Genomic DNA, 13,016 nt, shown 5'->3' on the forward strand with positions numbered 1-13,016 from the left:
TCAATGGCCGGCAGCGCCAATCCAAAGCTGGGATCCAGGAACCTCTTCCGGGTCTCCCACACAGGTACAGGGTCCCAAAACTTTGGGCCATCCTTGACTGCTTTCCCAGGCCACAAGCAGGGAGCTGGATGGGAAGTGGAGCTGCCGGGATTAGAACCAGCGCCCATATGGTATCCCGGCGTGTTCAAGGCGAGGACTTTAGCAGCTAGGCCACGACGCTGGGCCCTAAATTCTAGTTCTTTTCTATTACCAACACTTTTTGATACAGATGTTGAATATTACTTGAGGAGGTTCTTTCAGTGTGATAACTCATTTTATAAAAAGTCCTGCTTCATTTTGTGTATGGGTTTTGTCTCATTTTTTATTTATTTGAGTGACAGAGAAATAGACGTTTCTGTCCACTGGTTCATTCCTCAAATGGCCAGGCCAGGAGCACAGAATTCCATCCCAACTCCTACATGGCTGGTAGGGACCCAAGTACTTGGACCATCTGCTACTGCATTACCAGAGAGATGGCTGAAGCTGAGAAGTGGAGTAGCCTGGAGCTCTAACGTGGGATACCAGCACTGCAAGCAGTGACTTAATCCTCTACACCACAGCAGCCTCTTTAGAAGTGTTTTCTTTACTCAGTTGAGAAATAGTATGCGAGAGAGCGCCCCCATCTGTTGGCTCATTCTCCTGACTGCAGAAACCTGATGACTTGAGTCATCACCACCACCTCCTGGGTCTTCATGAGCAGGAAGCTGGCTGGAATTAGGAACTGGAGCTGGTTACAGACCACACACCAAGATCGAGTGGCACATGGGTGTCTTAACATCAACTCCAAACCACAGCACTCAGCTAAGTCAGGTCAGAGTAAGGGCCCCGGAGGGAGGGGAGTGTAAGGGAGTAAGGCATTGTGATTCTAGAAGACAAGCAAGATACATTTCCCACATACAATTACAAGTTTAGTAGCCATCATTTTCTCCCCTCAATTTGGACATCGTAAAAATGATACTTGGCTTAGGAAAGGTTGAACATTGCTTCAAAGTTATCCTTAGGGGTAGGGAAAAGCAAGTACAGACAGCCGAGAGGAACTCTTTATGACTGTACCAGGTAGATGCAGCCCCTGATGAAGCACTCAAACTGTCCCCGTGCTCTCACGAAGAAAGGGCCCTCGTCTGCTTACAGCTAAGGGCCTCGCCCACATTTTATGGCTCTTCGCAGAAAAGCAGCTGCACTTGAACAAAGCTAGTATTTTAGAGCAGGCTGTGATCTCCCTGCCTCTGAAGATCTGCATGATTCCATTCAGCCCATCAATTCTTTGACGTGGAGACAGTGCCAGAGGAGTTGTGCCTTCTGCCACCAGCCTTCTGGCCGGGCCACCACTGTGTACTCTGTGCGTGTCACTCTGATCACCACCAGAACAGAACTGACTCCCACAGCCCTGCCCATGTGCATTCACTCAGTGTGTCTTACTATCTTTATCCGAAGCACTAGGGATGTGAAAGGACCCAGACATGGACCCTGCCCGGGACTTAGAGAGTTGAAAGTCACCATTGGGGTAAGTGGTATATAACAAAGTCCACATGGCTTTGTCACTGGAACCTTTATCTGGAGGGTCAAGCCAGGCTTCCCTGAGGAAGCAGTGGCCGTGGCCGGTGAGGTGTGTGGGAGTAGCTCAGGGAGGAGTGTGGCTCGTGTGAAGGCCTGCAGTCAGGAGGACCCAGAGAAGCAGTTCTGTAGACCAGCTGGCATTCTGAGCTGTCCTAAACAGCCAGCACGGCTGGAAAGGAAGGTCAGCGGCCACTGCCTCCAGGACAAAGACGCACAGGGCTCTGGATCCTCATCTGGAGATCATCCCAAGCAAGGTCACTTCCATGACCAGCCCTGCCCAGGCCTTCTTGGCCTACGCAAGGATGTGTAGCTGGTGGCAAGGTCAAAGCCATTCAGAGAAAACACATCTGTGCTGTTAAAAAGTTTCTGAGGCTTGAAGTCCCTGATCTAAATCCTCTGCAACCCTTTGAGAGAACTGTTAGAAACACACTCTGAAAGGTGGTGCCACACGCACAGCTGTTGATCAGGAGCCGAAAGTGACTCTTGGCAAACTCTGGATTCAGTGTTCTGTCTGCACCACGTGAATTAGAACTGATTTGCAGTCTGCAGCCTTTCATCTGTGTGTAACCTTGGGCTCTACTTCTTAATAAACTAACTTGAAAACTCCACTTGCAGAACAGGCAAGAATGCAAGGTTGGGGAAGAGAGGTCACAGCCCTTTCTCTACAGGCCGTCAGCATCCAGCCCTTTGGGGGAGGCATTCTGTCCCTGCATATCTACACGGGCAGTGGAAAGGGCGTACCACGATGCCACAGGGACACTGTCTTAGCTCCAAAGAGTTTTGGAAAATGTAGGCTTGATGGCTCTTGGAGGATCCTTTGTATAAGGCAGAGGAATGGCTGGATCCTACAGTCTTTGCTGCAGTGTTTGGTTTCTGGAATCAGGCCTTGGAAATTTCCTCTGTCTCTGGATCTTTCTCCAGTGTAATCCCCCGTGCTTGTCTCTGAACTTGGCTATTTTCTCTTCCCAGCAGAAGCAAGCGATGCCCATAACAAACCTGAGACAAGGTGTAAGAGAAAAGGATTAGATGTTAAAAGGAACAACTTCTGTTCCATCAGGATTTTCTCCTGTTCCAATTTCCAAAAAACCTACTATGTATGCTTTGGGCATTTTTCCATGGTTTTGGTGTCTCATTGCAATGTGGGAAATGTAGTGAGCCTTGCCTGAAACAGCTTCATTCCTAACCATGGCTATCGGACATCACTTGAGAGTGGCTAGTCTCTCTTCTCTGTCAGGAATCTACTAAGTTGTTCTTTGGTCAGTAATTTCTTGTTTGTACAGGACTTCCCGCATGCTTTTTTTTTAGGTTTGTCTTTTATTTGTTTTCCTCTACCTGAAAGAGCCAGAGACAAAAGAGAAAAAGAAAAATCCTCCCCCAAATACCCACAACAGCAAGGGTAAATCCAGAGCCCCCCTTTGGGTGGCATTTAAGTCATCAGCTACTGCCTCCCATAGCAACGAGCAGGAAGCTGGGCCAAAAGCAGAGTAGAACGTGGGCATCACACACAGTCGCGTAACCCACTGCTCCACCACAGCCACTTGTTTCACACCTTCAGTCTGCAAAATCCAATGAATCAGTCCACACAGACCATTTTGCAGAAAGTGCTGCTCTGGTCTGAAGTGCAGGACCCTAGAGTCAGTCACTGGACTTAGGGATAAAACCCGCCATGGTTTCCACCTGCTAGAATTAAGTATAATTGGACAATCACACGTAAAGCCTGGGGATTCTGCTGCATTGGAAATTTTTTTCTCTGGAATCTTTTTGAACCAATTTTAAGTTTGTTAAATGAGACAAGTTTTCAGTTTTTGTGAGAGCAGCATTCGTCAAGCAGGTCCTCCACTCACCCTGAACAGTTGCTTCCTTTTCCTTGAACTCAGTGCCATGGACATGTGTGAGTGATGAGCCTGCCCTTCCAGCCAGAACGCTCCTATCGGGCCAGTCCTGAAACCCACCTCGTAGACAAAAGACCATGTGACTAGCACTCCCAGGCCCTCAAAGTAAAGGCCCAACCCAGACAGCTTTCCTCCCACAATCCCTTAGCATTAGTGTGTCCTTTAGCTGAATGAGTGGAATACCCTGTGAGTGGGCATGTTAACAACCACCTGCCACTCTTGTCAGCAGCTTGCAGGAAGGCACCCTCTGCTGTGTCTCATGGGCACCATCTCCTTTCTAGCTCATTAGTCATTGCCTGAATTCAGGATGCGGGCTTCTCCCTATGATTGCAGTAATCACCTGGGTGCCTTTTGCATCCATCCCTCACACAACTAGCAGAGACATTTCTGCAAATGTGGCTTTCACAAGCCACTAGTGACTCCCCATTGCCCAGAGCTGATCTGAAGCCAACCTCCCCTTTGGCTTCATTCCTTCGGTATCCTCACTAAATCAAACAGACCCACCACATGGATTGGTCTTTGTTCTTGAACACGCCCTCCTACTGGAGCTCTCTTCCCCTGGCGTTTAATGCTGTCTGTCCCCTTCTGACTCCTCCCAAGGCTTCATTCTCTTGCTTTTTCAAGAATCCCTCCCTGCTGCCCACGTTTGGATGAACCCCTCCTTGGCCTGGCCTTGCTGTGGTGCGCTAGCCTGCTGCAGCACCTGACTTCGTCTTCTCCACTAAACTGCAGGCACTTTTAGAGGGCATGCATCTCTCCTGCCCACCCACAGCCCCCCACATCCTCCTGGCCTTCTCAAGCAGACTTTTAAATGCGGGTTGAAGGACTGGTCTTTGAAGAACCATGTGGAAAGCTACTGATGGTTGGACAGGCACCAAACGTTCCCTGGGTTGTGGATCTAATAGAAGGTTGTAGACGTGGCTAAGAGCTGACAACAGGGTCAGGATTCTGACCTGATGGCCATTGCCTTTTTCATGAAATGTAAGGTGGATGAAGGTGGATCCTTTCCACTGGGGTTTTTGGGGAGCTTCCTGTATTTGACAAATGTATAGCATATCAGCAGTTTTCTTTTATGCTTTCACCACGTTCTCAAGCTTTGTATTTATGGATGACATATGCTCTGTCAAGCCCTGTGACATTTCCCAGAAACTACCTCCTCGCTGGAGGGGCTGATGGCGGTTTTTCCTGAGAACATGAAGAAGGCAGGAGAGTCACATGCAGCCTTCCCTCCCGCAGGAAATATGTGGCTGAGAAGTGACCCATGTTGAGATTCAAATAGACAAGATAGCTCTTGGTTATAAAATTCCAATTAGCCTTTACTGCCTTTGGAAGCTGAGTGACTTGGAACGTGGACGGCCAGGCCAGTGAGCAGGGAGACCTACCACTCCCAGGCGCACGGGTCCCACCTGGCATGTCTCTCCCCAGACCTGGGAAAGCGGTTCCACCCGACTCACCCTTCCTTTGTCTGCAGATCCTATGGACTCTGCCATAAACACCTGCATTGCTAAATTTTAGGCTGCATATTTCCTTCCCAATATTATTTTTACCTTGCAAACTTTTATTTCCAAAAAAAAATGTTACTTTTATAAGTTAGCTTTCCATTTTAACATTCTTCTGATGTTAGCAAGTATATTTTAAATGATAATTACTTAGCAAGCTAGATATTAAAGTTCAAACAAGAGCAAGCAGGGAAAAGCTCCCTGTAGAACATTTTCTATTTAGAAAAGACAGGCACTCCACATGTTCCCACTTACTTCTAAAAGCTTTTGATGAAGGAGTTTTCAACTAGGTATACAAGTAGAAAGATTAATCCGTTTTGGATATGTGATTTTTATAATTCCGAATAGACAAAACTTCAGTCACTTTATCTCCAACTCAAAAGTAAATTGTGGTTAGTCTTCTTGGGAACTTTTACACCTAAGGATTTATCTTTTAAAAATTGCACAACAGTTAAGGAATATTTTTAAAGCAATTTAATAATAACAGTTTATATTTTCAACCAATAGCAATTAACTGAGTTCCTGCCCGCTGTCAGGGATTATCATAGGCAGTGTCACTCCATCTACGAAGGAAATTTCAATCCCTGCCCTCGTGGGGCTTATACTCTAGTGCGAGTCGGTTGACAAATAAGCAAAATGGGAGTGGGGACGTTGTAGACAGTAGATGCTACGGAGAGAAATTAAATAGCGAGCAGTGATAACCTGGAGGTTCCAAACCACGAAGTGAGCACAGTGTTTCAGAGAAGGGGCTAGCCGAGTGACAGATTTGTGGGCACTGCGACATGGCGAAGGGGCTCTCTGTGCAGGGAGCAGAGCAAATGAGGACGGCAGGAGATGACACCAGAGGTCATGAGAGCTGGGATGGTCAGGGGGCCTTGAGGGTCAGCATAAATACTCCAGCTTTGTTACTGAGATGGAGACATGTGTTTTCTTGAGGGCTGAGAGGGTCACCCTGGCTTTGCTGTTGGAAACAGCCATAGTTAAGGATACCTGTCAGGAAACAGCTGCAAGTGTCCTGGCATGAGATGCCAATTCAGAGCAGGGTGGCAGCAGTGGGACTCTTGACAATGATGCAATTCCAGGTGTATCTCGAAGGTCAAGATGACAGTACCAGATGTGGCATGTCAGAGTCAAGAGCAACTGCCAGGCTTTTGCTCTGAGCAGTTGGAAGGATGGGATGGCCATGAAGATGGGGGAGAGAAGCAGGGAGAAAGCAAGAGCAGAGAGAGAGAGAACAAAAGGCAGAGGCACCTTTATAGTCTTGAAGTGGGGAGCATGGGCTCAGGGAAAGGCAGATACGGCTGTGACACCAGGGTTAAATGCCTCAGGGGATTGGTGAGCAGGGCATGGAGTCATGAAGTACACTGGATTGGCATTGGCAGCCCAGTTTAAACCTCAAGGGCACAAAAACTTACTGGGCATTAAGGGCACCCACACCTAGTGGATTTCAGTAGTGCTGGGTAAGCGGGTATGTAAGGTGGCACTGGGTCCAGGGTGGGGGGTTCTTACCCTGGGTCTTCCAGGTCGCTGTTGGAGTTGCTCCTTAGAGGTTTAGTGCATTTTCTGTCATGGTAAGTTTGAGATTCCTGTTGGACTTGAACAAGCAGGAGTTAGATCTTATGGATCTGAAATGTAAGGAGTGATTGGGACTGAAGGTAGAAATCCATAACTATACTCACCTGTATATAGTTCTGAATTTTTTTAAAAAAATGTTTATTTTTATTGGAAAGTCAGATATACAGAGGAGGGGAGAAAGAGAGGAAGATCTTCTGCCCACTGATTCACTCCCCAAGTGGCTGCAACAGCTGGAGCTGAGCCGATCTGAAGTCAGGAGCTTCTTCCAGGTTTCCCACACAAGTACAGAGTCCCAAGGCTTTGACCATCCCACTGCTTTCCCAGGACACAAGCAGGGAGCTGGATGGGAAGCAGAGCTGCCAGGACACGAAGCAGTACCCATTTAGTGTGTACAAGGCGAGGTCTTTGTCCACTAGGCTACTGTGCCGGGCCCTAGTTCTGAATTTTTAAAAAGATTTATTTGAAAGGTAGAATTATAGAGACAGACTTCCAGTCCAGCAGTGTAATAATCCCCATATTCCCAGGAAGGCCATGTCTGGGTCTGGCTGAAGACAGGAGCTAGAAACTTTAGGTCTCCCATGTGCATGGCAGGGACCCAAGTACTGGAATCAGAAACAGCACCAGGACCCTCGCCCAGGTACAGGACCCTCACACATCCAGGCACAGGACCACGCCCAGGCACTGGTCTAGCGGATACAGGCGTTAAGTGACATCCTAACTGCTGTGCCAATGTTGGCCGCTCGTGTTGGTTTTTAAAATTATGAGATTTAAAGCTGACTAAAACCCAAGGCCATCTCACTCACATTCACTAAACAGGATTTATTCCAGGAACTTCAGCATTTGAAGTCTGGAGAGCAGTTTACCATGGTAACAAAAGAGAAAAACGATATAATTATCAATAGATGAGAAAACGTATTTGATTTTTAAAATATCTATTCTTTAAATTAGCAAAACAGTGACAGATGGAACCTTTTTTAAAAAGAGAGAAAAAGGATTTATTTGGATATAATATCAGGCAGAGGGGAACAAATAGAGAGGTTATCTTCCATTCCCTGGGTCACTCTGATAACCAGGCCAGGACCACAAGCCTGGAACTCCACACTTAACTCCTTACCCATGCTGACAGCAGCTAAGTAGGAAGGGGTGCCGGCCCTCAAGCCCACACCTGGGGAGCTCTCTGCATGCTGTAGCACCAGAAGTAGTAGGGGGACCTAGGCTGTGATCCCCACCTGTCCCCGATCACCGTGAGGACAGGACTCATTGTGTGTTTACTCCAAGTCATGGTTATGGTCCAAAGGCTGTCTCCGGGGAATGGCCGCTGCCAGGCAGGGCCAGAGTACAGCCTGAGAACTGGCATTCCTTTCCTTCATTTTTATTTGTTTATTTGCACTTTATTTGAAAAACTGAGAGACAGCTCTTCCATCTGAGATGCCCATAAAACAGGACTGGGCCAGGCAGAAGCCAGGAACTCGGTCCAGGTCTCCCATGTTGCACAGTAGCAGGGAGCTGGATCAGATGGAGTAACCAGGACTTGAACCAGGCACTCCACTGTGGGATTTGCATATCCCGAAGAGCAACTGGACCACTCCACCAAATGCCCACCCTGAAAGATGGCATTTCTAACAAGGATCCAAATGATGCTGATCTTAGCTCGTGAGCAATCAGTGACCTAGCTGACACCAGGAAGCAAAGCGGCCGCATCCCTCGGGAGCCTCCTCCCGCCCCTCCACCGTCCCCGTCCCATAGGAGAAGCTGAGGCTGGCTGCACTCAGCTCTCTGCATTACGGAGTCGCCAGAGCCGCTGTCTCCCAGTTGTGTAGATGCTCACCTCTCTGGTTTCATCACTATATCTTAACAAAGAATCCAGAATTCAAAGCATGTTTCAAAAAGACAGGCTTCTGGGGTCCAGGGTTAATTTGCATTATGCAATCCAATATACAGCCATGAGGAGTTCAGAGAATTCTGGGAAAAATTTGTTTTACTTGCAACCATCGGAAAAATTCCACTTGGTCCTAGAAGGATGCCTGTTCTTAAGATACTTTTAAGTATTCACAGGCCACTGAAAATGTAAAAGGAATTAAAAAGAAATTTTTAAAAATAGTATTTCTTGGACTTAAACAGTTCACATTTTTGGCCGAATTTCATGTGTTTGAGTTTCTTTAAAATAAATTTTTTTATTATAAAAAGATGGGTAATTTATTGTAGCTCGCAGAACAGGCTCCTTCAGTTTTTTCTTTTTTTCACTAAGTACCATGCTTTAGAAATTCATCTTCAGGACACCAAGTATGAGCAGAAGTGTTCATTTTTTTACTTTTTAAATATTTTTTTTTTTATTGTAAAGTCAGATATACATAGAGGAGGAGAGACAGAGAGGAAGATCTTCCATCCGATGATTCACTTCCCACGTGACTGCAATGGCTGATGCTGCGCCAATCCGAAGCCAGGAGCCAGGAACTTCCTCCAGGTCTCCCACGCGGGTACAGGGTCCCAAGGCTTTGGGCCATCCTCGACTGCTTTTCCAGACCACAAGCAGGGAGCTGGATGGGAAGTGGAGCTGCCAGGATCAGAACCAGAGCCCATATGGGATCCCGGTGTGTTCAGGGCGAGGACTTTAGCTGCTAGGCCATTCACCAGGCCAGAAGTGTTTATTTTTTATGTTTGCATTGCTTAAATAAAAGTAAGCTTTCTTAAGAATAAATAAATAAGAAGATGAAGGCCAGTTGACCACACTCACCTCAGTGGACTCGATGGCAAGATGAGGGAGTGCTTGCTGATCTTGAACATTGTCCCCTAACAGAGATGGGATCCAAGGGCCATGTCTGGGCAGCTCCCACCGTTGGATCCTAGCACCCCTTGCCCAGACTCCATGTTAAGGGATCTGCACGTAAAAAGGCATTCGACCCACACAGCACAATGGTAAATCCCTCTTTTATACCTGCGGGAATTAGGGTTTAGGGTAGCCAAGGGCCTCTTCCAAACTCAGAGCCAGAGTTGCACTCAGTGCGATAGCAGTCTGGGCTCCTCGCCACCCTTCACGCCCTCCAGCACTGAGTTCCTGAAGTGTGTGCAGTGTGATGAAAAATCCTACAGACTGGTTGCACCATCAGCTAGTGACTCCCAGGGTCGGCGTTATCAAGAAGCTGGAACTGGAAGTACGTTTCAAGTCCAGGTGTCTCGATATGGGATAGAGGTATCTCCCAGCAGCATCTCAACTGCTGTGCCAAGTGCCCACCCAGGTGTTTCTTCTCAACACTTTGGAGGTGAGTTAAGCTGCTGCTCTAAGTGTTGGTAATATCCAGCTCCCTGCTAATGTGTCTAGGAAAGCAGCAGAGAATGGTCTAAGCACCTGGGCCCTGCCACCCCGGAAGAAGACCCAGATCGGTCTCTGGCTTCAGTTTGGATCACTGCAGCCATTCGGGGTGTGAATCAATGGGTGGAAGTATGTTCTTTCTCACACACTATCTTTCAAATAAATAAATGCCTAAAAAACTAATAATAAAAAAAATAGGGGCCAGCATTATGGCACATCAGGTAAAGCCACTGCCTGGGGCACAGCATTCTGTATGTGTAAGTGCCAGTTTGAGTCCAGCTTCCTGTTCATGTTCCTGACAAAGAAGCATCCATGGGCAACCAGATGAAGCTCCTGGCTCCTTGTCTAGGGGAGTGAGCCAGCAGATGCAAGATCTCTCTTTCTCTGACTTTCCATCTCTCTGTAACTCTGCCTTTCAAAAATAAATCTACCAAAATCTTGTATTTCAAAAATGACTCCTAGGCAACACTGCTTCTCATCTTCTGCACATGACCTTCTAAGAACAACAAGAGGAAGTATTTATAAACGAAGCTTTAATATGAGCAGGTGTGTTTTGACTGTCGGGGAGCTGTAACGACTGGAAGCGGCCGACACCGGAAGGACAACAGGACGCTTGTGGTCGGGTCACACGGCACTTCCGCACCCAGGTAACACTGGAATGTTCCACTGCAGCAGTCACTTGAACAATCGGAACTTCTTCAAGTATTGGCTCACCTCCTCCTTGGGGTAGGGCCGGAGTGCAAGGCAAGTGGCGACGTTTTCGGGCTGCTCAAGCCACAGCACATGGTCGATGTCTCTCTGGTGCAGGGTCTGCGCCAGCTCCCGGAGGACAGTCTCATCCGAGGCCTGCAAAGGGCAGAACCAGGGCCGGGAGGAAAAGCCCAGTGAGGGAGGGAAGCTCCAAAGACCACAACAAGCCCCCGACCTGACAATCAGGGAGCCCAGATTGACCTACACCCCACCTGGCTTGCCACTCATTCCCTGTGATTCTGGGAAAGCTACTAAGGGCTGGAGGAGATACTTCACTGTTTATAAATGGAGACGACTTCCTTCCCACTCCTGAAATGCTGCATTCAATCTCACAAATCCTACTTTGGTGGCACAGTGGGCTAAGCCACCAGCTACAGTGCTGGCATCCCAAACAGGCACTGGCTCAAGTCCTAGCTTGGTCCACTCACTTGTGATTCAGCTCCCTGCTGGTGCACCTGAGAACACAGCAAAGGATGGCCCAAGAGTGTGAGTCCCTGCACTTACGGGGGAGGCCCAGGAGGAGCTCTGGGCTCCTGGCTGTGGTCTGACCCAGCCTGTACACTGCAGCCATCTGGGGAGTGAACCAGCACATGGCACACCAATCTTTGCCTGTTTCTCCCCCTCTCTTACTCTGTCTTTCCAAAAAAAACAAACAAAAAGACAATTGTGCTGCAGAAGTTGTCTAACTCCCTCATGGCAGGTGCTGGTAACAACCATCACAAACTCTTCAGCCGGCTCACTGGAAAGATAGTTCCTAAGTCACAGGTCCCATTTTCCTTCCCTCCCACCCAACGCAGCCTTTAAGAAGTTTTTCCTTCGGCCCGAGGGCTCCCACTTGTGGAAGAGGAGGCACGCACACCTGTCCCTAACAGCCCTCCTTCTACAGGTGTTTCCGGATCATCCTTACCGCCCATTCCAGATGTCCACTAAGGAAATACTAAAACTGTTACCCAGGAAATAGACAGATTTTCGCCTAAGACAGCAGAAGCCACGGAGACAACCAGAGGCTTCTTTCTGCAGGCTGGGGAGCACCAATTGAGCCCATGTCCTGGGTGGAAGACGAGTTGCCCTGCTTACTGCACCGGGCAGCCACACAGTCCCACAACACCCTCGAGTCCAGCGGAATCTCAGCCACCCGCGGACTGTGCGAAGTTACACAAGTCAGCTGGCGTCTGCCTTCCTAGTGCTAATCGGGACTCAGTGGCTCCGGCTTAGTCCTGGTACCCGGTGGAGCACACGGTCCACAGTTGGCAGCAACATACGGGCTGATCCAGACACTGCTTTACGTCTGCTGGTCCTTAACCGCTACAGCAGTGACTCCTAAGTCTCCCACCTCCTACTTCATACTTAAAGAGCCTGACTTCCAATTTAGAATGTTAAGCATTCGTGTCCAGCAGAAGATTCAAACGGCATCCAATCATGAGCCGTCTTCCATGCCACTAAACACGTTTCAGAAATACGCCCCCATGGAAGCCCACGGTGGCAGCCAGAGACCAATCGCGAGCGTTGTCAGCAAGTGCCACGTCTTAAAGCCCTGTCTTGTGGACTACCCTGGCGCAAAGCTCTCGGGGCACACACGATTATCTCCTTTGGATATGCAGTATTTCAGCAGCATTAGGGTCTGACTCAGCAGGAGAGCAGAAGGGCTGCCTGGAAGGCTGCAAACACCCTCACCGCTGTTCCTAAAGGTGCGCCCATTTACATGCTTGCTATCGCCTCCGCTTGGCTCCAGGTGCGCCATGAACACCTAAGTGCGTCCGTCGGGCCTCACTGGCAGTGAGGCACCTGACCCTTCTGGGCTGGCGGGCTACCCGCTGCACGGGTCCAAGGCCGGGGACAGGCGCGTCACGCTCCCGCCCACACAGGCGGGAAGCCGGAGGACGCCCTCACACTGGGGCCGAGCTCCACCGTTCACACAGGACAGTTCAACGCCCTTCTCCCAAACCTTTTTCCAACCCTGAAAGTGAGGGACGCTGTCCCCACGCCCCACCCACTTCCGGCCTCGGCCACCTCACCTCGAGGACCACCTTGCGCATGCGCCCCAGCTCCTGGAGGTAGGCTGCCGTGTGCGGGTGCTCACGATGGACGTGCAAAGCTGCGGTGGCTGCGTGGCAAGCTTGGGCCACCAATGCTCCTGCCGGCCAGGAGAGCGGAGCCTGAGACAGATCCTTCCGTAACACCACGTATTGTATCAGGACCTGCGGCTCCGCCCCTGAGGTCGCCATCTTCCTGACGGACCGAAAGACCGGACCTACTGCCCGGTGCATGCTGGGATTTGGGAGGAGCCCTGGGCGCCGCCATGTTTTTGTACGGCTGGAGCGCAAAGCACGACGGGAGCGGCGACGTTAGTTTTGAAGGCCGAGACGGCGGCAACTTATGTCCGCCTCTGGCGAA

General features: G+C 49.2%; 1 protein-coding gene across 1 annotated transcript; it reads right to left on the bottom strand.

Annotated features, from left to right (window-relative positions):
* Positions 1–10,388: 10,388 nt before the first annotated feature.
* PTRHD1 (peptidyl-tRNA hydrolase domain containing 1) lies at positions 10,389–12,959 on the bottom strand. Its single transcript, XM_040992923.1, has 2 exons — positions 12,638–12,959; positions 10,389–10,718 (listed from the first exon to the last, which is right to left on the bottom strand). Exons 1-2 carry the CDS (start codon positions 12,887–12,889, stop codon positions 10,548–10,550), a joined length of 423 nt encoding a protein of 140 aa, XP_040848857.1. The 5' UTR covers positions 12,890–12,959; the 3' UTR covers positions 10,389–10,547.
* Positions 12,960–13,016: the final 57 nt, after the last annotated feature.

This window comes from Ochotona curzoniae, unplaced genomic scaffold, assembly GCF_017591425.1.
Source record: "Ochotona curzoniae isolate NIBS_2020 unplaced genomic scaffold, NIBS_Ocur_1.0 contig_883, whole genome shotgun sequence".
Taxonomy (NCBI): Eukaryota; Metazoa; Chordata; class Mammalia; order Lagomorpha; family Ochotonidae; genus Ochotona; species Ochotona curzoniae.

Excerpts from the sequence above, each read along its gene's own strand:
- PTRHD1 (XM_040992923.1), bottom strand. The coding sequence starts at position 12,889 with ATGCACCGGGCAGTAGGTCCGGTCTTTCGGTCCGTCAGGAAGATGGCG. Across the intron at positions 10,719-12,637 it reads TGCGCAAGGTGGTCCTCGAG|GCCTCGGATGAGACTGTCCT; the intron begins GTGAGGTGGCCG and ends TGCCCTTTGCAG.